Here is a 27,791-nt window from a genome sequence, read left to right as displayed (position 1 = left end):
AACTTGATCAGATATTTTTCACTTTGTTAATAACTGCTGTCTTCACTGTTTCTTCACAGAATCGAATTTTTCAATCTGGTCATATTTTTCCAACTGATTCTACAGTGTCCATGTCATTCAGGGGCTGGGGGATCTCTGCTCTCTGTTTCTGACACTCAGACACTGGTGACCTGACAGCAGAGGGGTTTCATCCCCATTGGGGTATTAACCCCTAAATGTTTCCAAGTGTTCTCCAGAAGTTTACCCAACGTGTTGTTTCTGTTTCCCAGACAGAGTATTGCGATGGTCCTCGTTGGTTCAGTCTCTGGGTAATGACTCCAGTGACTCTCCTTCCATATTAAGGGTTAAGGTGGGGGCACTGCCTTCAGCATTGGGGCTGTGGATGAGCACGGTTGATGAAGGGTGTCAGCCCCTTTGATCTTTTCAAAGGTGAAACCCAGCATGGTTCACCAGACTCACTCATCATCAACCATGTCCTGGTGAATACAAAGCCCCATGTCAGTCGGTTCACCAGAGGGATCCTCACCTTGGAACTTAAACTCACTCCCAGTTTTTCTGCCTGAAATCGGCCCCATGACTTATTCACTCGGATCTTGTGGAAATGGAGCAGATGTTGCCCTCATCCTGCACATTCACGAGAGCAGATTCTGATGGAATAATTATTCAGCACTAACAGGAGGTACATTCTGCAAACAGACAAAATATTCAAAACAATTTTATGTTTAGCTGCATGATTATTATTTGCAAAATAATTCTGTATTAGAGAACCATCCAGTTGTCAGGCAACTGCGATTTTTTTATAAACACTGAGCTTGGGTCAACAATTTTCTTAGCACCTGTTTTGATTTCAGAATTTTCTATTTTTTCAGAGAAAATTAATTCAGGTTTTTTGTTAAACAAAACTGATAGGAGAAAAATGTCTTCAGGGTTAAATTTCACCGTCTAGCTCATTGTGGTTTCAGAAGCTGGCTTCCTACATCCTCTTCCTCATGCATTACACACTAACTTCAATGTGAGAAGCAAGAGCTGAGAGACTGACATCAAGAACTGAACTGATCTTTGAATAAAACAATGTGGACTTTGATTCTCCTCATTTGTTCCATTCCCGGTGAGTGACCATCCGAGTTGTATATTCCGATAATCAATGTTTGTTGAAGTCCACTGTGTGGTTTATACAGTAGAAATATTTGAATATTTGAAAATACATAATTAGATAAATGGAGAGCTTGTGACACAATGGGTAACATTATTATTACTGTTACAATGCTCAGAGTTCGATTCTCACTCCAGTACATTTTGTGAAGAAATGTGTATTCTCACAAAGTCGAAACAGGTTCATTATCAACCTGCAAATCCTTCCAACATACCCAGGGCAGGGAGCACGACTGGGTGAGATTCCAGGTCTGCCTTATCCAATGCAGAATGACACCTCCCACATTACAACAACTGGCTTCAGGCGAGTGACAAGCTGCAGAAAACTGACACAGCATGGACTTTGTCTGCCCCGTGTGTCTCTAAATATGGAAGTCTTTGAAGTTTAAAGGAATAAATATATAAAAAACAACATTATGAAATGTTTTATCTTCAACTGAACATTTTATAATCTTATGTGACAGAGTTCCCAAATACTTGACAACGGCATTATTAATATGAATTAAATGAAAAGGTCAACATAATATTTCTTTTAAGTGAAAAAAGCAGCACAATAACTTTAATTTTGCCAATGTTTTTAATGTTGAATGTACACTGAAAACCGGAGTAGTAATGAGTCCTCAAACAAAACAACTTGAGTTTGCTTTTATTTCTTTTCTATTTGAAGTGCTGTTCATTAAATATTGTTTTCTGAGGGTCTGTTGCTAAAGTAGATGATTGGTTTATATTTTACTTTGCAGAAAAAGCCTTTTTGTTTTCAGTCGTTAACATGAATCAAGTTGTTTACTCACTTTGAATCCCATTGATTTAAACATTTCAATGTAACGCTAAAATTATTGCTCATCATTGCTATTTCTCCATTCATGAGCAAGAAATTTACAAACACTCAAGATTAAAATTCCCAGTGTCGCATTACTCTCGGCTACAACTCAATGAATTCTGTTCCATGAAAACTTCCTGAAACATTTTGTGGCTCTTGCCCACCAACTTCATGTAGAATACTTCACGGACAGAAACCTGAAGCGTGCATCTCTGTGTTCCCACAATTCACTCTATCTACCTCCCACACACACTCTCACTCTCTCTCCCTAACACACACACTCTCTCACTCTCTCCCCCTCACACACGCACTTTCACTCTCTCTCCCTCCTCACACATACACACTCTCTCACTTGCTTTCCCTCACACACTCTCTCTCTTTAGGTCACACACTCTCCCTCACACACTCACTCTCTGTCACACACACTCTCTCACTCTCTCTCCCTCACATACACACTCTCAATCTCTCTCCTTCACACACACACACACACACCCTGTGGCGTGAATTTGCGTTTGCAAATTTGTATTTGCAGATATACTCTATTTTGTTCAAAAAGCACTCAATCTGCAGGCAGTCAGTCAAAGTGACATTTTATAAATTCCTACTTTGGAAAAAACCCAGTCTGACAGAGACTCTAACCTCATATCTTTAATGCATTGTCTGAGCTGAGATGTCACTTATTTTCAGATATATCGGCGCGGTGACATGATAGAAATTCTGGGATATACATATTAATCAATCGAAACCTGCATCCCCATTCTAAGTGATTAAAGACTTAACAGCAATCTAGGTTTCTCTGATACATTGCATCAGTTGTATGACACTTTCATCTTATAATTGTAAATCCTGTGTCCTATGTATCCTGTCTCACTAGCTACCTGACAAGGGAGCAGTGCTCCAAAAGCTTGTATTTTCAAATAAACATGTTGGACTCATACATAATGTTGTTAGCTCCACACTCAACCAATCCAACACAATCCCAGCTGGCCTTGAATCTTCTAACTGACAATCACCCATATCTCTGCTCATAAGGTGCTATGTAAACGTACTTGCCATATTTGCAAACACACTGACAAGGCAAGGCTTTGAAAGAAGTGAATGTGCTTCTCAGCTCACTGTGCTTAGAGAACTGCAAATTCCCCTATCATTCTGAAACAATTTGAAGTTTTTTCCCAAACATTATAATCCAACTTAATTTGAAAGGAATTGAATAATTATAAACTTGTATCAAATTAAAATTTAAATCTGGTAAAATAGTCTTCCGCCCAAAATGTTTCTGTCTGCAGCAAGCTGTGTGTGAATGGTTCATTGTAAATGAACACACATTCAGTTTGGGCGCATTCCATTAAACCCTCAAACAGGTGCATGGTCAATGAGGAATGTAACTGAGAATTATAGAATCCCTACAGTGCAGAAAGAGGCCATTTGGCCCATCTGGTCCACACTAGACAGTGTGAATGGTTCATTGTAAATGAACACACATTCAGTTTGGGCCCATTCCATTAAACCCTCAAACAGGTGCATGGTCAATGAGGAGTGTAACTGAGAATTATAGAATCCCTACAGTGCTGAAAGAGGCCATTTGGCCCATCTGGTCCACACTAGACATCTGAAGAACATCCCACCAGACCCAGACCCCATTCTGTTCCGATAGCCACAAATTTCCCATGGCTAATCCACTGTGCCTGTACATCCCTGGACACTCCGGACAATTAGCATGACCATTCCACAATACCTGTACATTGCTGGAATCCGAGGCAGAACAGGCAAACTGCACACAGACAGTCACCCAAGGCATGAATTGAAGCCAGATAACTGGGGCTGTGAGGCAGCAGTGCTAACCACTGAGCCACTGTGCTGTCCATTTTTGAGAAGTTGAGATGTAAAAAACAAGCTTCCACAGTTGTTGCATGTTTTGATGTTCATGGTCTTTTGACACTATAAGAAAAAAGTGTGAATATTATCAAGGAGGATGTGTGTTAGATACCCATGGATGCACAAAGAGAGTAAGTGTTAGTTGCTTTTGTCTGCAAATTGGAGAGAGAGCTGCCCTGGTACAGCACTTGCTGGAGGCTAATGTTGTGGATCCTGGTCCATTTGAAGGACATTGTTGGACGTGGGTGGAACAAACAGTGGACAGATGTATCGGGGTCCGGCCTGAGCGGGATGTAGGTTATGAATCACAAAGAGGACAGGTGAAAGGGGAGAGAAGCTTTATCGATTAATCTACAGGGGAGATTCCAAAGGACCAGAAGAAGAGTTATTAATTAAACTGTGCTGTAAACTAGAGATAAAGTTCCTACAGTACTGAACATTTTATATTGTCCAGGAACTGTGTGACAAATAGCTCAGGAGACCACAGGAATATTTCACTAACTGTTATAGCAGGGACATTACACAGCTCTTCCAAAGGCTTTCGAAAAGCTTGCTAGACACTTGGGATTGGCCTCCTCTGTCACTGGTAAAACCCCAGAGCCTGTGGGGAAAGCCCATTGTGAAACCACAACCCATACCTGCAGACACTGTAACACCCTCCTGGCACCCATTGCCTACAGATCAGTAAACAGGGAGAACTGTGTCACCTGTAGCAATATGTCTGCAGCCACGTTTGCGCAGCCACTGACGGAAATGTTCAGTGGAGAGGCTTTCTGGAAAGGCAGGGAGGGGGCAGTTTTCTTAGAGCCCACATCAGTGTTAATCAACAGGATATTGTGGGTGGCACACTTTGGGTCATTCAAGACTGTACTGAGAGTTTTCAGACCCAGCCCTTTGATCACAATCTCTGGAAGGAAACCTCCTGGGACAGGCTCATGTCCGTGTTGTGGGTGGATCACTGCACCATTCCAGAGCAAATGGGACATCCATCCGAATGGGGGAGGGGCTTTGTGGCAGCTCCAGGTCCTGCAATTGTTTGTCTCAGAAGAACGGTCTTTTAAAAACTGCTGAGTGACCGTCTACCAGGATATGGCTTTGACACTGAGCAAGTCACTTTACAGGATCCCTGACAATTAGATCAGATATTCTTCACTTTGTTAATAACTGCTGTCTTCACTGTTACATCACAGAATCTAATTTTTCAATCTGGTCCTATTTTCCCAACTGATTCTACAGTGTCCATGTCATCCAGGGGCTGGGGGATCTCTGCTCTCTGTTTCTGACCCTCAGACACTGGTGACCTGACAGTAGAGGGGTTTCATCCCCATTGGGATATTAACCACCAAATGTTTCCAAGTGTTCTCCAGGAGTTTACCCAACGTGTTGTTTCTGTTTCCCAGACAGAGTATTGCGATTGTCCTCGTTGGTTCAGTCTCTGGGTAATGACTCCAGTGACTCTCCTTCCATATTACGGGTTAAGGTGGGGCACTGCCTTCAGCATTGTGGCTGGGGATGAGCACGGTTGGTGAAGGGTGTCAGCCCCTTTGATCTTCTCAAAGGTGAAACCCAGCTTGGTTCACCAGACTCACTCATCATCAACCATGTCCTGGTGAATACAAAGCCCCATGTCAGTCGGTTCACCAGAGGGATCCTCACCTTGGAATTGAAGCTCACTCCCAGTTACTCAATCACAGCTCACTTCTCCCTGAATTGTCTCTCTGTTGTTGAGTTCCTTTTTCTGCCTGAAATCGACCCCATGTCTTGTTTACTTGGATCTTGTGGAACTGGAGCAGAGGGTGTCCTTCTTCTGCACATCCAGGAGCTCAGATCCTGACACAATAATTATTCAGTGTGAACTGGAGACATGTTCTGCCTAAGACTCCAAATAGTCTTTGTTAAATCTATTTTTAGTTGTAGGATTAATTTTTGTTGAAGAAACCCTTGTCAAAAAATGTTCATTAAAATTTTCTGACAGAGGTGAATAAGCCAGTTGTTATCATTTGAGATTTCAATATTAATACTGAGCTTGAGTCAAGATTATCCTTAACATCATCCTTAACATTCAGACTCTTTAACTGTCTTGATTTCAGATTTTTCTATTCTTAAAATTAAAAGTAATTTCATTCTTCTGTTAAACATGACTGGTAGTAGATAAGTTTCATCAGGGTTAAATTTCGTCATCTGGCTGACTGTGGTGTCAGAAGGTGGCTTCCTATACCCTCCTCCTTATTTAACTTCTTGTAGACATTGCATTACACACGTACTTCAATGTGAGAAACAACCGCTGAGAGACTGACATCAAGAACTGAACTGATCTTTGACAATAAAACGATGTGCACTTTGATTCTCCTCATTTGTTCCATTCCTGGTGAGTTACCATCTGAGGTGTGTATTCAGATAATCAATGTCTATTACAATCTACGGTCTAATTTATACAGACTAGATGTGTAAGTATTTGGAGATATGTAAAAGGCCAAAGGAACATCGTGTGACACAGTGGGTAACATTGTTATTGCTGTGACAAATGCTCACAGTTCGATTCTCACTCCAACACATTTTGCAAAGGAATGTGTATTCTCACAAAGCCAAACAGGTTCATTATCAACCTGCAAATCCTTCCAACATGCCCAGGGCAGGGAGCAGGACTGGGTGAGATCCCAGGTGAGCCATATCCAATGCAGTTTGACACCCCTCACATTACAGCAACTGGCTTCAGGAGAGTGACAGGCTGCAGAAAACAGACACAGCATGTGCTTTGCCTGCCCCATGTGTCCCTATGTATGGAAGTCTTTGAAGTTTAAATGAACAAATGTAAAAATATATGAAATACATCACAAAATATTGTATGTTCTACTGAACACATTATAATCTCATGTGACAGAGTTCCCAAATACTTTGGAGCGGCATTATTAATTATGAATGAAATAAAAAGGACAACATAATGTTTCTTTTAAGTGAACACACCAGCACAATAATTTTAAGTTATTCAAAGTTTAGAATATTAATAACACACTGAAACTGGAGGGTAATATGCCCTCAAACTAAACATCTTGAGCTTGCTTTTTTTTATTTTTGAAGTGCTGTTCATTATTAAATGTCTTGTGAGGCTCTGTCACAAAAGTAGGTGGTTGGTTTATATTTCCCTTCCCATAAAAAGCTTTTTATCTTTCAGTCATTAACTTGAATCAAGTTGCTTACTCTCTTTCAATCCCATTGATTCTCACATTACAATGTAACACGGCAATACAATTGCAGCCCATCATTGTCATCTCTCCATTTATAATCAAGACATTTTCAAACACTCATGGTTAAAATTCTCAACGTTGCAGTACTCTCGGCTACAACTCCATGAATTCTGTTCCAGGAAAACTTTCTGAAACCTTTTTTTTGGCTGTTGCCCACCAATTTCATGCAGAAAACATCACAGACAGAAACCTGAAGTGTTCATCTCTCTGTTTTCGCAATTCTCTTTTTTTCAAGGCTTCCTTTTTTCCCATGAGGTCTCTGTTTCCTGCCCTTCACCACCTTAAATCATTCACGTGTCTTTTTCCTTTCTTCCCTCCACTCCACCTCTTCACTTACGCTTAATAAAGACATTTCTCTCAGTAATTATTGAAGTAAATTTACCCAGTCATCAACAGGCTGCACCTCTTCCCCACCCAGGACACAATGTGGCAGCAATTTTAACATTTTCTCAGGTACCATCTCTCTGGAATTATCAGTAAATTACATATATTATTTTACTCTCCTTACACTGACAACAATGTGTGATTGCAAATAATCCTGCCTTTACTGCCGTCAAGATCCTGCACATTGATCTCTCTCTCTCCCATCGTGAACCAGCCCCTGCTAAACTTCAGTTCTCTTCCTCTCCAACTTGAGGACTCTCATCATTTTCCTGGGTCACCTGTTATATCTGCCCCTTGAGCCCTGAAAATGCAGCCCCTGAGCCCACCATGAGTCTACACCACACACACCCCCACCCCTCCTCCCTGGATGAAACCCTCCTTCTCCAGTCGGAGTAAGGACCCTTCAGCACCTGTATCCTCCTTCACACTGATCCTCAGCCGACTCCAACCCAGGCCTGTCACTCAGGCTGCTCTCCGGGGGGGGAAACATTTCGATGATGTCACACACGTTGGAGTTAGAGCCCACTGCGGGCAGCACAAACCCAATTTCAAGATTGTCCCAAAGCTTGACCAGTGGGGTAAGAGAATATCCCGACTGTTTCAATCATTCCCTGGGAATTTGGAACACCTGAGGCTCTGATAAGGGTTTATATTAATGATTACATTCATCATATACTGGATGGAATGTAGCTGATTAAAATGTATCTGTTTGTAATAAGCAATTCTTTCCAGTTAAATTTTTGAAATGTTGTCTCTTCAGTTTCAGATGCTTTATGGGCAGAGGAACACGTAACGGGAATTTTGGGAAGAGCAATCACAATATCTTGTCATTACGAAGCGCAGCATAACCAGTCACACGTGAAATATTGGTGTCAAGGATGGAGTCGTCTGTGTTCTGTTAGAGCAAAAACAAATTGGCCAAATGGGAGAATAACGATCACTGACGACAAAACACGAGGAATGTTTCTTGTCACAATCAAGAATCTTCAATGGGAAGATGCAGGATGGTACAGCTGTGGGATCGAGACTCCTGGCCATGACCCAATGTTTAATGTAAAGCTGCACATTTCTGATGGTACGTGACTCATTTTATTTTAAATTACTCTCTGCTGATATGTCTGATCAGTGTTTTATCCAGGAAGAAAAGTGACAAAGTGTTGGGGAATATTTGAATTTTCTCACAGAATAATTGTTTCTTTCCCACAGAAGCTGTGTCTGTTCCTGGATTTCAATATTTATCCCAACCAAATGTCTCACGTTCTGGGGGTTCAGTGACAGTCTCCTGTGAATCTGCCTGTGGATCCTTCCCCATTCACTACACATGGTCTGAGAAGACCCCATCTCAAGATTCAATGATCTCTGACACCAATAAACTGGATCTACATTGTCAATCCTTCTCACAGCAACATCATCAATATTACTGCACAGCCTCAAATACTCAGGGAACAAAATCCAGTGAAATTGTTCATGTGTCAGTCAACAATGTAAGAGAGAAGAACTGCAGTTATAGAATAAAAATGCCGAACATTGGTAAGTGTGATGTAAACAATGCTTTCTTATTATCTCCACACTTGAAAATTGCAAATGATAAAATGTATGTTTTCATTGTCAGTTCTGATCTACGCCAATGGTTTGTACGGTAATTGGAAAATGAGCAGGTACATAAAATACTGCCCACAACATGCAAAAACTTTGCAAAAACTCCAAAACTCCTCACAAGTTAAAATAGTGGTTGATTGTCTTACAATTTGCATTTTTCTAACATATGGAATTACTAAGTTCAATACGTAGCTAGTGTGACCAGATTTCGGACGGATATTGGGGAAAGAGTGGAGAGCAGTTGTACAAATGAAATATCGAGGTAAAAACAATGACTGCAGATGCTGGAAACCAGATTCTGGATTCGTGGTGCTGGGAAAGCACAGCTGTTCAGGCAGCATCCGAGGAGCAGTAAAATCGATGTTTCGGGCAAAAGCCCTTCATCAGGAATACAGGCAGAGTGCCTGAAGGGTGGAGAGTATTTTGGGATCTCCTCAGATTCTCTAAAGTGCCAAAACCCATCTGATTCATCAATGTCCTTTAGGGAAGGAAATCTGCCGCCTTTTCCACATCTGCTCTACATGGGACTCCAGCAATGTGGTTTGTTCTTAACTGCCCTCTTCAAAAGGTTTAGAAAGCCACTCAGTCAGGGGCAATTAGGAATGGGCAACAGACGCTGGCCATTAAAGACTAAAAGATAAAGAACTAACAGGATAATTGTTGCAGACATTACTCACGCAAAACACACCCAAGCTGTGTTTTCTGAGTACTCCTTGGAGATGGGGAACCTCATCTGTTTGCCTCATGGCTCCTTACGGTGGCTTATGTGTCTGTAGATGAGGTTTTCCATTATTCCTGCAAGATCAGAAAACCATCTCAAGAGGATGGAAGTGACCACTGCCAATATCAGCAAGCGACAGCTCCATGTGAAACCCGTGGTTTTAAACAAGTGGTATATCTGGGTCGTAGTTACCAGCCCAAACCCTTTAATAAACCCCAATGGAACACACCAACTCTCAGATTCAGGGAAGGAAGTAACCGGGATCGTCATTGTGGGGAACCACAGGAGATGGAAAAGATACTCAATAAATATTTTGAATATTTTACTGTGGAGAAAGACATGGAGGCAAGGGAATTCAGGTAAATGAACATTGATGCCATGAAAACAGTCCACATTACAGAAAGAGGAAGTCCTGAAAATCTTAAAAGATATAACAACAGATAGATTTCTAGGACCTGATCAAGTGGAAATTAGGGAAGAAAGTGTGGGTCCCCTTAGCGCCGCTATTTGTATCATCCACAGTCACAGGTGAAGTGCTGGAGGAAGTGAGGGTGGCTAACGTTATCCCTTTATGTAGGAAAAGCTGTGTGGAGAAGCCTGGGAATTACATATCTGTGAGTCTGATATCAGTGGTGGGTAAGTGAGAATCATAGAATGACAGATTCCGTACAGTGTGAAACAGGCCATTCGGCCCAACAATTCCACACCAACCCTCCGACGAGCATCCTACACAGAAACATTTCCCCTGTCTAACGCACCTAACCTGTACATTATCGTGTCCAATTCACATAACCTGCACATCTTTGGACTGTTGTTGCAGAGGGTTTTTAAAGATTGGATTGACATATATTTGGAGAGGCAAGAACTAATTAGGGACAGAGCGTGGGAAGTCGTGCATCACAAACTTGGTTCCATTTTTTTCAGGATGTAAGCAAAAAGCTTGATGAGGGGGAACAGTAATTGTTGTCTCCATGGACTTTTGTAACAAGGTTCCACATTCAGGAGTAATTTGTAAAGTTAGATCACATGGGATTCAGGGTGTGCTTGCTAATTGAATACAAAATTACCTTGATGGCAGGAGACAGAGGGTGGTGGAGGGTCATTTTTTCGGACTGGAGGCCTGTGACCAGTGGTGTTCTGCAGGGATCGGTGTAAATTATATAAACAATATGGATGACAATTTAGATGGCATGGTTCGTAAATTTATGAATTACACCAAAATTGGTGGTATCGTTGACAGTGAAAAAAGTTATCTATGATTACAAAGGGATCTTGATCAATTGGGTCAATGCGCTGAGGATTGGCAGATGGAGTTTATTTTGTTCAATGTGGGGTATAGCCTTTTGGTAAAACAAAACAGGACAGGAGTTACACAATTAAAAGTACAGCCTGGGGTAGTGCTGTCAAACAGAGTGACCCTGGGGATCTTTGACATTTGCATCACAGGTAGAGAGGGTGGTTAAGAAGGTATTTAGCGTGCTTACTATCATTGCTCAGACCATTGAGTGTAGGAGTTGGAACATCATGTTGAGCTTGTACAGAATGATGGTGAGGTCACTTTTGGTTTCGTGTGTACAGTTCGAGTCACCCTGCTTCAGGAAGGTTATGATTAAATTGAAGAGGTTTCAGAAAAGATCTACTAAGATGTTGCTGTGATTGGAGGGTTTGAGTGATAAGGATAGGCTGGGACTTTTTCCCCTGGAGCAAAGGAGGTTGGGAGGGGACATTATCGAGGTTTATAAAATCATGAGGGGTCTAGATAAGGTGTTTAGCAAAGGTTTCTTTCACGAGGCTGAGAGAGTACAATGTGAGGGGTCATGTTTTCTCGGTGAGAGGAGACAGATCTGAAAGGAATCTGAGGGACAATATTTTCACGCAGAGGGTGTTTTATATGTGGAATGAAATGCCAGAGGACATGGGAGATGAAGGGGCAGTTGCAACATCAAAAAGACATTTGGATCAGTACATAAATAAGAAAGATTTGGAGGGAAATGTGCCAAATGCAAGCAAGTGGGACTGGTTTATTTGAGAAACTTTTTCAGCACAGACATATTAAACTGAAGGGTCTATTTCTGTGCCATATGTGTCTATGACACTGAATGGGATAGTGAAGGGCAAAGTGTTGTGGGTTGTTGGTTTTTCAATTATAGTCAGTTTTGTAACAAATGTTTATTTCCCAATGAAGCCATCTCTGTTTCTGGACTTCAATTTTAATCCCAATCAAATGTCTCATTTCTGGGGGTTCAGTGACAGTCTCCTGTGAGTTTGTCCAGGGATCCCTCCCCATTCATTACACATGGTCTGAGAAGACCCCATCTCAAGATTCAAAGATCTCTGACACCAATAAACTGGTTCGACATTGTCAATCCTTCACACGGCAACATCATCAATATTACTGCACAGCCTCAAATACTCAGGGAACAAAACCCAGTGAAATGGTTCATGTCTGAGTTCCCAGTGTAGCAGAGAGGGGCTGTAGTTCCATGATATAAATCAGCAGCATCGGTAAGTTTTATACAAACACTGAGGCTGACACATTCATTCAATGTTTAATCAAACTGCTCATTGGTTAAGTTTCTTTCATACTGACAAATAACTGTACCTCATCACATTATGTCTCTATGATATTGAACAAATTTGAACAAGGTGTTAACTTATTTATGAGAATGGACAAGATTGTAATAAAGCTTCAGAAAATGCATGCGTGCTTCACTCCAGCTTTGTGTTACATCTCACAGCTTGTGTGTGTTATACCTTTAATAGATAAAGTCATCACTGTATCGTAGCATGTGACCTGAGGGGATAATGGTGTCAGACTCCATCTTAGTCAGGGTCACATCAGGCATGACATACTGATGGACGGGTGTTACTGTTTGTAATTGAATACCTCAGTTTCAGCCCAGATCTGAAGTGTCTGTGGTTGTGAGATATGTTTCGCCAGATGCTGGTATAAATATCTGTTGATTTCTCAGTACTACAAAATCCACGCCTTGTTCTCATGTAACAGGAGCTAACGTAAAGATTACATCATTGAGTCTAAATACAATAGTGGAGGCAAAAGTCACAGTGGAAGCTCACCCAGCAATCACAGAATATTACAGGACAGAGCAGGGGCTGCTGGATCCCCCAGAAATACATTGTCCAGCGGGAGCAGTGACCAGCTCAGTGGCTGGAACTTTCGTTTATGTTTGACAAGGATGAGAAAGGTGATCTTAGTAATATAGTCCCACCCAACCTCAGGCTTTCAAATGCTTTAATAAAAATACAGTAGCGCCAAAGTCCGGGTGAGGAACAAAATACAAATTACATGCAAACTAGGTCACTACCACATCTCTCCAGACAGGGGGAGTTAGAGACAAATGAATTCAACAAAATCCATTATTCACAACAAGTCCTGAGGTTCCATTGGTGAAGAGTGCTCTCTTGGTTGTCTGTAACTGAGACTCAGATGAAGCTGAATATTACCTTATGTCTCAATAGGAAGGGAATATACTTGTGACAAATCCTCAATAAAATCATCAACAACATTCACAACAATATCACCAACAACTTCACCAACAATATCACCAACAGCAACAGGAACATCGGCAGGACCCAAGTCTGTCAGGAAAAGGTAGAAAAATTTCATTGTCAATGTTTCCATTAGCATTGATTCCAGTGAGAATAAGTGACTTAGCATAGGCTTGCAATAAGTTTCAATTTTAGGTGATAACTTATCAGAATGTCAATGGTCACTGATTTCATGCAATGTCATTATGTGCGCTTCCTTATTGGTGAGCTGAAGGCGAGATTTTCTGAGTGTTTTAATTTTAGGTTTAATTAGCAAAGGGGTTCAATTTCCAGGTCGTAACATTTACAATGTTGTTATTTAAGTTATTGGACATTCATAACAAGAAATGCCAATTCTCTGTCTGCCACATCCCAATTTAAATGCTTCATTATTCATCTAAGCTCACAGTGTTGTATATGTCAAAGAAGTGACATGTTGTTGAGCCAGGGCATCTGGAGTATCACTGCCAGGGACACGACATTCTCTGTCATCTTCTCCTCCTCCGTTCTCTCTCATGTTAAACATTATTCCCAAACTGAGAGGGTGGGAGGCTGTCTGGTTCCAGCTGGTTAAGCCTTGCCTGTTAGCAGGTGCAGGAACAGTGTGGGATGATAATATCCTGAGTTCCTCACTCACTGAAGAGACATCTCATCCACTGGAATATCGCACCAGACTGCAGTGCTCCTGTAACTATCCATCCACATCTAATAATCCTCATTGACAACAAAATGCTGAGCATGACAGGACTGAAACTTGTTACATTTGGCTTTTATATATTGTTTCAGTCATTCATAAATTAAACTGTTATTTAATTTTCCTACGTAACTCCCTGAGCTGTGCTGCATTACCTTGCTACAATATACTGCAGTGTAAACATGGGATAACTGTTTGAAACATCAAGCAGTCTTGTTTCCTTCAAATTATTTTGTATTTCTTCTGTTTTACACAGTTGCGTTGCCTGGGATGTGATACGCTGGGTACTCTTCACTCTCCTGGTGATTTGTTCTGTTTCAGTCACAATGTTTACACGAAAACATTAGGTGAGCATCATGGCCTTTACACGAATGATTTTGAGCACTCTAAGTTCCCCATCAATGAGGTGGCCCTGAGTGGAGGGGTTTTGAAGCAGGTGACACAGTTTGAGAAGAATGGGTTGACTGAGATGAGCAGGAATTTCTTCACTCAGAGGGTGATGGTTTGTTGGAATTCTCTGCCCCAGAGAGCTCTGGAGGCTCCAGCCTTGAGTATATGCAAAACAGTGATCAATAATGTTCTGGGTAATAAAGATATGGAGGGACATGGGGGGGGGGTATTGCAAGAAAACATGGTATTCAGATGGAAAATCTGCTCTGATCCAGGTGAATGCTGAAGGAGCCTCGAGGGGCTGAATGGCCTACTCTGGTCCTGCCTCATCTCTCTCCATGATGACCTCATGCTGTTAAATGCTGTCATTGGACCAGCCTCCACCACTTCCTCTGGCAGCTCATTTCATACACACACCCACCCTCTATGTGAAAAAGTTACTCCTCAGGTCATTTTGAAATCTTTTCCCTCTCACCTTCAACCTATGCCCTCTAGATCTGGACACCCCCAGATAGGAAAAGGATCTTGGCTGTTCACTCTGTCCATGCCCTCTTTTAAATCTCATTGGATAATATAGTCATGTATCCTAATCTGGAATGAAGACAAAGACAATGTAAATGCTGTTGGGCAGAGAGACAAGTGAATTAGTGTGTAATAGTTTGATTGAATGGAGCCTTGTTATCTGTTAAAATAATAAAATACATTTGTTGTTATTCGAAAGAATTGATTTATTCAACTTTTATTCAACGTGTACAGCTCCCATGCATACATTAATAAATTATGTAAACAAAGAAACCTGAGTCTGATCTAAAGAGGAAATGCAGCATCAAATCACCTTTTCTGGGAGTCTCATAGAACGTAGGAGGCTCCAGACAGCAAAAGGAAATGGCATATTTCAAGGTCGCTGTACAGAGAAGTACAGCGCGGTCCAACTCGTCCATGCCAACCAGATATCCAAACCCAATCTAGTCCTACCTGCCAGAACCTGGCCTATATCCCTCCAAACCCTTACTATTCATATAACCATCCAGGTGCCTTTTAAATGTTGCAATTGTACTAGCCTCCACCACTTCCTCTGGCAGCGCATTCCATACACGCACCACTCTCTGTGTAAAATGTTGCCCCTTAGGTCTCTTTTAAATCTTTTCCCTCTCACCTTAAACGTATGCCATCTAGTTCTGGACTCCCCCACTCCAGGGAAAAGACCTTGTCTATTTATCCCATCCATGCCCTTCATGATTGTGTAAACCTCTATAAGGTCACCCTCAGCCTCCGATGCTCCAGGAAAAACAGCCCTAACCTATTCAACCTCTCCCGAGAGCTCAAATCCTCCAACCCTGGCAACATCCTCGTAAATCTTTTCTGAACCCTTTCAAGATTCACAACATCTTTCTGATAGGAAGGAGACCAGAATTGCACGCAATATTCCAACTGTGGCTGAACCAATGTCCTGTACAGCCTCAACATGACCTCCCAACTCCTGTACTCAATACTCTGACCAATAATGGAAAGCATACCAAACGCCTTCTTCACTATCCTATCTACCTGCGACTCCACTTTCAAGGAGCCATGAACCGTACTCCAAGGTCTCTTTGTTCAGCAACACTCTATGGGCCTTACTATTAAGTGTATAAGTCCTGCTCTGATTTGCTTTCCCAAAATGCAGGTCCTCACATTTATCTAAATTAAACTCCATCTGCCACCTCTCGGCCCATTGGCCCAACAGATCAAGATCCTGTTGTAATCTGAGATAAGCTTCTTCGCTCTCCAATACACCTCCAATCTTGGCGCCATCTGCAAAATTATAAACTATACCTCTTAGGCTCATATCCAAATCATTGAGATAAATGATGAAAAGTAGTGGACCCAGCTACAATCCTTGTGGCACTCCACTGGTCACAGGCCTCCAGTCTGAAAAACAACCCTCCACCACCACCCTTTGTCTTCTACCTTTGAGCCAGATTTGTATACAAATGGCTAGTTCTCCCTGTATCCTGTGAGATCTAACATTGCTAACCAGTGTCCCATGGAGAACCTTGTCGAATGCCTTACTGAAGTCCATATAGATGACATCTACCACTCTGCCCTCATCAATCCTTTTTGTTGCTTCTTCAAATATGTCAGTCAAGTTTATGAGACATGATTTCCCACACACAAACCCATGTTGATGATCCCTAATCAGTCCTTGCCTTTCCAAATACATGTACATCCTGTCCCTCAGGATTCCTTCCAACAACTTGCCCACTACCGGTGTCAGGCTAACTGGTCCATAGTTCCCTGGCTTGTCTTTACCACCTTTCTTAAACAGTGGCACCATATTAGCCAACCTCCAGGTACAAATATCTCAGTAAGAGGCCCAGCAATCACTTCCCTGGCTTCCCATAGAGTTCTAGGCAACACCTGATCAGGTCCTGGGAATTTATTCACTTTTGGGTGTTTCAAGACATCCAGCACTTCCTTCTTGGTAATATGGAATTTTCCAAGATGTCACCATCTGTTTCCCTACAATCTATAACTTCCATGTCCTTTTCCACAGTAAATACAGATGCAAAATACCATTTAGTACCTCCCGCATCTCCTGCAGCTCCACATAAAGGCTGCCTTGCTGATCTTTGAGGGGCCCTATTCTCTCCCTAGTTATCCTTTTGTCCTTAATGTATTTGTAAAAACCCCTTTGGATTCTTCTTAACTCTATTTGCCAAAGCTATTTCATGTCGCCTTTTTGCCCTCCTGATTTCCCTCTTGAGTATACTCCGACAGCCTTTATATTCTTCTAAGGGTTCACTCGATCTATCCTGTCTCTACCTTACATGTGCTTCCTTCTTTTCTTTAACAAAACTCTCAATTTCTTTAGTCATCCAGCATTCCCTATACCTACCAGTCTTTCCTTTCACCCTGACAGGAATATACTTTCTCTGGATTCTCGTTATCTCATTTAGATTAGATTCCCTACAGTGTGGAAACAGGCCCTTTGACCCAACAAGTCCACACCGACCCTCTGAAGAGCAACCCACCCAGACACATTCTCCTACATTTACTCCTGACTAATGCACCTAACACTAGAGGCAATTTGGCATGGCCAATTCACCGAAGCTGCACATCTTTGGACTGTGGGAGGAAACGAGAGCACCCGGAGGAAACCCAAGCAGACGCAGGGAGAGTGTGCAAACTCCACACAGACAGTCGCCCAAGGCTGGAATCGAATCTGGAACCATGGTGCTGTGAGGCAGCAGTGCTAACCACTGAGCCTCAGGCTTCCCATTTTCCAACCGTCCTTTACCTGCGAACATATGCCCCCAATCAGCTTTTGAAAGTTCTTGCCTACTACCGTCAAAATTAGCCTTTATCCAACTTAGAACTTCAACTTTTAGATCTGGTCTATCCTTTTCCATCACTATTTTAAAACTAATAGAATTATGATCACTGGCCCCAAAGTGCTCCTCCACTGACACCTCAGTCACCTGCCCTGCCTTATTTCCCAAGAGTAGGTCAAGTTTTGCACCTTCTCTAGTAGATACATCCACACACTGAATCAGAAAATTGTCTTGTATACACTTCACAAATTCCTCTCCATCTAAACCCTTGACACCATGGCAGTCCCAGTCTACGTTTGGAGAGTTTAAATCCCCTACCATAACCACCTATTATTCTTACAGATAACTGAGATCTCCTTACAAATTTTTTTCTCAATTTCCCTCTGACTATTAGGGGGTCTGTAATACAATCCCAATAAAGTGATCATCCCTTTCTTATTTCTCAGTTCCACCCAAATAACGTCCCTGGATGTATTTCCTGGAATATCTTCCCTCAGTACAGCTGTAATGCTATCCCTAATCAAAAACGCCACTCCCCCTCCTCTCTTGCCTCCGTTTCTGTCCTTCCTGTAGCAGTTGTATCCTGGAACATTAAGCTGCCAGTCCTGCCCATCCCTGAGCCACGTTTCTGTAATTGCTATGATATCCCAGTCCCATGTTCCTAACCATGCCCTGAGTTCATCTGCCTTCCCTGTTAAGCCTCTTACATTGAAATAAATTGGAGATGGTTAGGGTCAGTAAGGGCTTTGCAATTCTGAAAGAGATAGCTCTGATGGGAAGTTAGGGACATAATGGCTATAGAGAGAGAATGAACAGAAATGGTGAGGTGACAAACGATCATTGGATCCACAGGGACAGCAACAATAAAGAGAGGAAGGCATCACAGGTAGAGTTGGCTGTTAATTCACAGAAACACCCCAATCCCTGTGTCTGCAGCATATGGAGCACCTTATCAAAGCTACTAATAGTTCTGAAGTATGGTCATCGGACCCAAAACAGTGACTCTGCTTTCGCTCCACAGACACTGCCAGACTTGCTGTGTTTCTCCAGCTATTTCTGCTTTTCTCACAAAAACACTCAGTTGACACTTCACCCATCCTGACCCAGTCGCTGCACAATAACTGTGTAAAATGACAGGCACCCAATTGCAGAGTAGGGGTGTAGTCAGTCATACATATTTTGGATGGGGAAGGGGAGGGGGTTGATGGAGTAAAATTCTACGCATTTGAAACATCATCAGGGCAATTACATCCACCATGCATCCACTGATTCAGTCCTACCATAGAGTCATAGAGATGTACAGCATGGAAACAGATCCTTCGGTCCAACCTGTCCATGCTGACCAGATATCCCAACCCAATCTAGTCCCATCTGCCAGCACCCGGCCCATATCCCTCCAAACCCTTCCTATTCATATACCTATCCAAATGCCTCTTAAATGTTGCAATTGTACCAGCCTCCACCACATCCTCTGGCAGCTCATTCCATACACACACCACTCTCTGTGTAAAATGTTGCCCCTTAGGTGTCTTTTAAATCTTTCCCCTCTCCGACCCCAGGAAAAAGACTTTGTCTATTTATCCTATCCATGCCCCTCATAATTTTGTAAACCTCTGTAAGGTCACCCCTCAGCCTCCGACGCTCCAGTGAAAACAGCCCCAGCCTGTTCAGCCTCTCCCTGTAGCTCAGATCCTCCAACCCTGGCAACATCCATGTAAATCTTTTCTGAACCCTTTCAGGTTTCACAACATCTTTCTGATAGGAAGGAGACCAGAATTGCATGCAACATTCCAACAGTGACCTCACCAATGTCCTGTACAGCCGCAACATGACCTCCCAACTCCCGTACTCCAGACCCAGAACCCCACTCTGTTCCAATAAAGAAAAGCATACCAAATGCCTTCTTCACTATCCTATCTACCTGCGACTCCACTTTCAAGGAGCTATGAACCTGCACTCCAAGGTCTCTTTGTTCAGCAACACTCCCGAGGACCTTTCCATAAAGTGCATAAGTCCTGTTAAGATTTGCTTTCCCAAAATGCAGCACCTCGCATTTTTCTGAATTAAACTCCATCTGCCATTTCTCAGCCCATTGGCCCAACTGGTCCAGATCCTATTGTAATCTGAGGTCACCCTCTTCGCTGTCCACTACACCTCCAATTTTGGTGTCATCTGAAAACTTACTAACTGTACCTCTTATGCTCGTATCCAAATCATTTATGTAAATGACAAAAAGTAGAGGGCCCAGCACCGATCCTTGTAGCACTCCACTGATCACCAGCCTCCAGTGTGAAAAACAACCCTCCACCACCACCCTCTGTCTTCGCCCTTTGAGCCAGTTCTGTATCCAAATGGCTAGTTCTCCCTGTATTCCATGAGATCTAACCTTGCTAATCAGTCTCCCATGGGGAACCTTGTCGAACGCCTTACTGAAGTCCATGTAGATCACATCTCTCCCTTCATCAATCTTCTTTGTTACTTCTTCAAAAAACTCAATCAAGTTTGTGAGACAAGATTTCCCACGCACTAAGCCATGTTGACTATCCCTAATCAGTCCTTGCCTTTCCAAATACTTGTACATTCTGTCCCTCAGGATTCCCTCCAACAACTTGCCCACCACTGAGGTCAGGCTCACTGGTCTATAGTTCCCTGGCTTGTCTTTACCGCTCTTCTTAAACAGTGGCACCACGTTTGCCAACCTTCAGTCTTCCGGCACCTCACCTGTGACTATCGATGATACAAATATCTCAGCAAGAGGCCCAGCAATCACTTCTCTAGCTTCCCGCAGAGTTCTTGGGTACACCTGATCAGGTCCTGGGGATTTATCCATCTTTTACCACTGGCATCAAATTGCACTTCAACAACAGGTCACTCATTATCCAGAAATAAACATTACAATTGATGGCCTCATCTTCCGCCTAGGAACCCTCCAACCACAAGGGATGAACTCGGATTTCACCAGTTTCCTCATTTCCCCTCCCCCCACCTTGTCTCAGTCAAATCGTCGATTCTCCTGTTCCCTGGATGCTGCCTGACCTGATGCGCTGTTCCAGCAACACATTTTCAGCACATTACAATTGATGGCCTAAAGCAATCATTTACAACAACATTGTTCACCCTCAGGGTCTCATTAACGAGGCAAATGTAATCAGACAAGCACATTTTAAAGTTCTGCTTGGGTTTGGTATTTCTGTAATGCACTGCATGGCAAACAGTCTGTGAGGAGATAGTCTGCAATGTGTAAGGGCCCTTGGTTGTGCCAATGACATTTGGATGAGGATACACACATTGGACATCCTAATGGGGTTATGACAACATTTCCCCTGAATTTTCACGCACTCTCTCTCTCTCCCTCACACACATACACACATCTTCCCTGTATGTCTCTTACCACACCCCCCAAAGCTACACAAACACACACACACACACATACACATATAAGTCTATGGGGTGAACTGCATTTGCAAATTTGTATTTGTAGATACTTTCTATTTTGTTCAAAAATCACACAGTCTATAGGCAGTGAGTTAATGTGACATTTTATAAATTCCTACGTTCAAAATAAATCCAGTCTGACTGCAGGTTGGGCACAGACTCTAACCTCATACCAGTAATGCATTGTCTAAGCTGAGATGGCACGTTTTTATTTACTGATAAAATTTTAAGATATATCGGGGCAGTGATTTGAGATAAATTCTGGGATTTACATATTAATCAATCGAAACCTGTATCCCCATTCTATGTGATTACAGACCTAACAGCAATCTAGGGTTCTCTAATATATTGCATCCATCGTGTGACACTTTGATCTTTTACTTATAGATGCTGTGTCCTATGTACCCTGTCCCACTGGCTACCTGACAAAGGAGTAGTGCTCTGAAAGCTTGTATTTTCAAATAAACCTGTTGGTGTATAACCTGGTGTCATGTGATTTTAAGCTTTGTCCACCCTAGTCCAATAGCAGCCCCTCCACATCCTGAATCTTCTTGCCAGTGGCTCATATCCAGCAGACACTGAGTGCTGAGCCTGAGTCTGAATGGCAGTTGTTCACCTCTCCAAGGAGACAGCTAGACATACGGCTGGGGATTGATAGTGACGGTTGATGCCTCCATCCCCATTGATCCAGTTTAAGGACTGTCTCTGACATACCTACCTGCTGTGATTGTGCTTGTCTCTGCATTTTCACAACTTCAATAAAATTACACCTGACAATTCTGAAGAATGAAGCCATTGCCTTTATCCCAGCACAACCATCTTTCCTCAGCCACTGAGTCCATCCATCTCCCTGTCCAGCAGAGCCCTCATCCATGATGCTGTTAGTTTCACACTCAATCATTCCTACATCATTCTGTCTGGCCATGAATCTTCCAACTTACACTCATCCATCTCTCTGCTCTCGCTTTACACCTTTAAAGGTGCTATGTGAATGCAACTTGCCATATTCGCAAACACACTGACAAGGCAAGACTTTGAAAGAAATGAATGTGCTTCTCAGCTCATTGTATTTCAAAAGCTGCAAATCCACCTATCATTCTGAAACAATGTGAACTTTTATCCCAAACATTACAATCTAAATTAACTTCAATGGAATTGAATAATTTTAAAATTTTATTGAATTAAAATTTAAATCTGGTAAAATAGTTTTCTTCCCTAAATTGCTTTATTTCTAAATATGTTTCTGTCTGCAGAATGCTGTGTGTGAATGGTTCATTGTAAATGAACACACATTCAGTTTGGACCAATTCCATTAAACCCTCAAACAGGTTCATGGTCAATGAGGAATGCAACTGAGAATTATAGAATCCCAACAGTGCAGTAAGGGGCTATTTGGCCCATCTGGTCTGCTCCACCCATCTGAAGACCATCCCACCAGACCCAGAACCCCACTCTGTTCCCATAACCACACATTTCCCATGGCTAACCCACCAAGCCTGTACATCCCTGGACTCTCTGGGCAAGTTAGCATGACCATTCTGCTGAACCTGCACATTGCTGGACAGTGGGAGAAAACACTTGGAGGAAACCCAGGCAGACTCAGGGAGAACTTACAAACTGCACACAGTCACCCAAGGTTTGAACTGAACCCAGGTCACGGGGGCTGTGAGGCAGCAGTGCTAACCACTGAGACACTGTGCTGTCCATTTTTGAGAAGTTGAGATCCAAAAAGCAAGTTTCCACACTTGTTGCATGTTTTGATGTTCATTGTCTTTTGACACGGTTGTGCTTTTCCAGCACCATACGCTTTGAGTCTGCGCTGGATTACAGAAGTATATTCAAAGACAGGATTATGTGTTGTGAGAAAGATATAAAACGAGGAGGATTTGGATACACTTAACGATTGGGCAGGACTTTGGTCGATGCAATATGGTGTGGAGAAATGAGAAGTTATCCACTTTGGTCGCAAGAACTGATGTGCAGTGTCTTCTTCAAATGGTGAGATGTTGGAAAGTACTGATGTGCAAAGACACTTGGATGCTCTTGTCTATCAGATACTGAAGGTTAACATGCTAGTGCAGCAAGTTATTAGGAAGGCTAATAGATTATCAACATTAATACAAAAGGATTTGAGGGCAAGAATTGAGAATTGATGCTTCAGATGTTGCGTAGGATCTTGGTTAGACCACACCTGAAGTATTTTTTGCACTTTTGATCACTTGATCTCTGAAAAGATAAAACTGCCATTGAAGGAGTGCATCATAGGTTCACCAGATCTTTTGTTGTATACTTAAAGTAGATGGTGATACATTTTTGATCATTAATAGGAGGAGGAGTTAAGTATGGCTGAATATATTGAAGTGTTCAATCAGCCATAATCATAGTAAAGTGTGAGGCAGGCTCAATAGCCTGAATGGCCTCTTCCTGTTCCTATGTTCCTACCAACAAGTATCGACATTGCTGGGGCACCTTGGGATATTGGAGCGTTCATGGTTCCTCCCATATAAAACATTGATCAGACATTTCAGTAGAGATTAATCAAGGAAATCAATGAGAAATGTACCATCAGATACTTCAAGCTTTACAGCACGTAAATTATCACTATCTTGTTTATCAATACCCAGCTGTACCATCCTGCATCTTCCCTGCGAAGATCCTCCATGGTCACAACAAATACTCCTTGTGCCTTGTAATCCTTGATTGATATTCTTCCTCGCTGTCCACCTGGATCAGTTTTCTCACCAAATATGAGCAATGTATAGACCAACCATGACACCAGTATTTCATGTTGGGCTTGAACAGTGAGTTGTATTGACAATTTATTGTGATTGATCTTCCCACAATTCCTGTTACTTTCTTGTTTGTCCACAGATATGATGAAGCTGGGAAAATAATGTTTCAGAAATTGAACAAGAATGAAATTCTTAATACAAATAAATATAACTCAATATGTTGTGCCCCTGTTAACAGGGGAAACTGCACTATATCTGTAACAAATATATGACCATATATGTTAGATATTCAGTTGGCACAACATCGAGGGTTGAAGGGCCTGTACTGGACTGGAATGTTCGATGTTCTGTGTTGGGGAGTACAATCTGGAACGATAAGGCAGAAGTGAGACCCTCAGCCCATTGAGAAGGTCATGGCTGATCTGGCTGTGTTCTGAATTTCACTTTCCCATTCATCCCTGATTGCATTTGAATCCTGTAACTATATGGACCCTAAACTTTTTGATTACTTGGATTGGGACAAAAAGTTTGGACAAAAAATTATGGTTATTTCTGTGGAGTTTAATTTTATGGTCATGCAATTTAAAAATCATTCATGTGTCTGCATAAACATTATTATAATGGATAGTTTATCAAAACACATACAAAAAACACAATTTCTGTAATTCAAGTGGAATTATATTTAAAACAAAAGGTTATCATTAAACTCATTGTATGTTTTAATGTCATTACATTATTATCATAAACAAAATGCAAACATAAGGTTTTTCAAAGTAATTTTTGATGCGAAATGGTAATGGCTCTGAATGATATATTTTCAATCTTCTTTGTGGGGAACTATGATTAGATTACTTACAGTGTGGAAACAGGCCCTTCGGCCCAACAAGTCCACACCGACCCGCCGAAGTGCAACCCACCCAGACCCATTCCCCTACACCCAACACTATGGGCAATTTAGCGTGGCCAATTCACCTAACCTGCACATTTTTGGATTGTGGGAGGAAACCGGAGCACCCGAAGGAAACCCACGCAGACACAGGGAGAATGTGCAAACTCCACACAGAGAGTCGCCTGAGCCGGTAATTGAACCTAGGTCTCTGGCGCTGTTAGGCAGCAGTGCTAACCACTGTGCCACCGTGCCGATGAAAGGCATCTGTACATATATGCATGGAAACATAATGTATGCGTATCATTTTCAGTGATTGGATTTCAAATTGTTGGCATTTGGGTGTTGGTTACTCTTGTGACATAGTTATTGACAGGGTTATAAAAGACAACATCAGAGTGATCTTTCCAGAATAATGACCCAATCCACACATGTCAGAGAGCAGAGAGGAAACTGCATACCTTCTGGAGTGTTAATAGATTATTGTTGATGCTGTGGAGTTTACGACAGGGTGAATAAATATTGAAAGGCTCTTGCTTGCTTTTGATTCAAATAATTATTGATTTATTTTAGCTCAGAAAAATACAGTAAGTCAATTCTTTTGGGGCAGGATTTGGTGGGGACCGTAATGGTGTCAAAGGCAAATATATTTTTTCAACTAAATTGCATAAGTACAGTTACCTCAATGTCAAGGCTTAATTTGAAAAATTTCCAAGCCTGAATTACATCAAACTTTGTTTTATCTGGCACCTATTGGAGCAGAGTGTACTGGCTGACCAAATTTTCCAGGTGATCATGAGATCTATATAATCAATGTAAACACACACACTAAGAAATCAGACCATAACGCAGGAGTGACAATACAGTAAACTTACAGTATTTGAGGTGTATAACTTTGGGTGGTCTATTCAGAGTGCTGTTTCATAGCAGATAGCTAAGCTTACTTTATTTTTATCTTTTTTGTTCTTTCGTGTAATAAAGAAAGATGCAACAACAAAATACATTGGCCAGCTCCAAATTTAAGGATCACCACATTTAACTAAATTAACAAGATTGCCAGAAAACAAAATATTTGAGGGAAATCACTGAACTCCAGAATTGTTACTTGGATTCTCGATCAGAACAATTGGGGTCTCTTTGCCAATGTTTTCCACCCATGGTATTTCTGCAGAGCTATCTGTCTTGGCGATGGATTTTGTGAATTAATGTTTGTGTGTTTTGGGATTAACATTTAATGAACTCCTTCAGGGCCATCCCCTTAAAATTTTCCTTTCCAGGAGGAATGCATGTGTTCTGAGTATTCTGGAATATCACTTTGACTGTCTGCAGCTGCTTCCGTACTGACCTATCTCCAGTTCCCTTCAGCTCTATCAGCTTTCAGGTCCACACAGTTGCCTTTTATTGGAGGTTTAGTGGACAGCAAAGGTTACCTCAGAGTACGATGGAATCTTGATCGGATGGGTCAATGGGATGAGGAATGTTTTCCCTCAAGTGGCAGAGGCTGAGGGGTGACCTTAGAAAGGTTTATAAAATCATGAGGGGCATGGATAAGGTAAATAGACATGGTCATTTTCCTGGGGCGGTGGATTCCAGAACTGCAGAGCATAGGTTTAGTCTGAGAGGGGAAAAATTTAAAAAGGAACTAAGAGGGAACTTTTCCACGCAGAAGTGCGTGTATGGAATAAGCTGCCAGGGAAGTGGTGGACGCTGATACAATTACGGCATTTAGAATACATCAGATTGAGTATATGAATATCTAGGATTTAGAGGGATATGGGCCAAGTGCTGGCAAATGGGACTAGATTAGGTTAGGAGATCTAGTCAGCATGGGCAAGTTGGACTGAAGAGTCTACTTCCGTGCTGTACATCTTTGTGACTCTGTGACTCTATATGGGGCTTGCACAGGCACGAGGAGTTGAGAGAGATCAGCCACAATGTTGTTCAGAGATGGAGCAACCTCAAAGGGCCCAAGAGCTGACTCCTTCTGCAATTTCTTCAGTTCTGCTATGAAGAGTCTCCAGCACAAATTTCACTAAAGTTAAAATCGTAACATTAATTTGGAGTGGATGCAAAAGCAATAAATTTACTTGTTTAGAGCTAAAGAATGAAAGGAAAACAATGCCTTACTGATGGAACACTGTGTATAAAATGTGTGTGATTGAGGAGCAGTGACATTGAAAGAGCCTCAATATTTCAGCAGCAGAACAGAAACAATTACAAACTCAGGGCATGGTCCCTTAGAGGCTTCATTACCACTACAGCCTTCAGTTTCTATTGGATAGCAAATTGCAAGCAAAAGTTCGCTTTTAACAGATTAAATATGTTACTCTTGCATTTGTTATATGTTACTCACACCTGTTGTAAAAAACGAAGTAGGAACCTATGTTTGATATTCAACAAGATTAATGTGCATTAGTATACATTGGAAATATTTTTGAGATTGAATAGTATACACAAAGTAGGTATAAGACTTCATCCAAATGTTTCTCTTGAGTATTCTGTACCTGTATATGTCTCTGAGTATTTAACCATCGCTGCTGAATAGGATATATACTAGACCTAAGTCAAGACTGACAATCTGACTCACCAGTTCTGGCTGTTACTCACTGGGCAGTGAATGATGAATAAAATCAGACTCCACATTTTCCTTGTTAGCTGCATATATGTTTGCCACAGAAAGCACAGCTCGATATCTGCCAGTTTGCTTCCTTGTAGAGAATTGTTACCAGAAGGGTGTTGCAGATATAGTTACTGACATCATGCAATATGCTAATCATCCTGAGATGTCTTAGAAACGAAGCTGAAAATATAAGTGTCTAATGCTGCTGAAAAAATAAATGTGTCAAGAATTAACAACTTAAGACAGTGCCTACTAACATTGGGAACACAGGAAAAATGTGAGTGCGCACTCACTCAAGAAGGTGCATGCACACATTTCCACACCCTGCACAGTGTTGTGTCATGTACAGTTCCAGTCCCTGCACAATGTTGTGTC

General features: G+C 41.9%; 2 protein-coding genes across 5 annotated transcripts in view; one reads left to right on the top strand and one right to left on the bottom strand.

The window, feature by feature from the left end:
* LOC122562927 overlaps positions 1-27,791 on the bottom strand; it is an 85,604-nt gene that overhangs the window by 35,418 nt on the left and 22,395 nt on the right. The window lies entirely within an intron of this gene.
* On the top strand, positions 1,012-21,645 carry LOC122563081 (CMRF35-like molecule 8). Of its 4 annotated transcripts, none has more exons than XM_043716489.1 (6): positions 1,012-1,108; positions 8,237-8,551; positions 8,683-9,006; positions 13,277-13,409; positions 14,296-14,386; positions 21,566-21,645. In XM_043716489.1, the coding sequence occupies exons 1-5, from the start codon at positions 1,072-1,074 to the stop codon at positions 14,384-14,386; spliced, it is 900 nt and encodes a 299-aa protein (XP_043572424.1). In that variant the 5' UTR covers positions 1,012-1,071; the 3' UTR covers positions 21,566-21,645. The 4 variants fall into 4 exon arrangements, with proteins under 4 accessions (XP_043572424.1, XP_043572423.1, XP_043572425.1 ...); XM_043716488.1 differs by lacking the exon at positions 21,566-21,645 and adding an exon at positions 14,705-14,860; XM_043716487.1 differs by lacking the exons at positions 1,012-1,108; positions 21,566-21,645 and adding an exon at positions 6,105-6,215 and having other exon boundaries at positions 14,296-14,860.

This window comes from Chiloscyllium plagiosum, chromosome 26 (genome assembly GCF_004010195.1).
Source record: "Chiloscyllium plagiosum isolate BGI_BamShark_2017 chromosome 26, ASM401019v2, whole genome shotgun sequence".
Lineage (NCBI taxonomy): Eukaryota > Metazoa > Chordata > Chondrichthyes > Orectolobiformes > Hemiscylliidae > Chiloscyllium > Chiloscyllium plagiosum.
The sequence above is the reverse complement of the archived record's forward strand: the minus strand, read 5'-3'. Positions and strand labels throughout refer to the sequence as shown.

Excerpts from the sequence above, each read along its gene's own strand:
- LOC122563081 (XM_043716489.1), top strand. The coding sequence starts at position 1,072 with ATGTGGACTTTGATTCTCCTCATTTGTTCCATTCCCG. Across the intron at positions 1,109-8,236 it reads CCTCATTTGTTCCATTCCCG|TTTCAGATGCTTTATGGGCA; the intron begins GTGAGTGACCAT and ends TTGTCTCTTCAG. Across the intron at positions 8,552-8,682 it reads AAAGCTGCACATTTCTGATG|AAGCTGTGTCTGTTCCTGGA; the intron begins GTACGTGACTCA and ends TCTTTCCCACAG.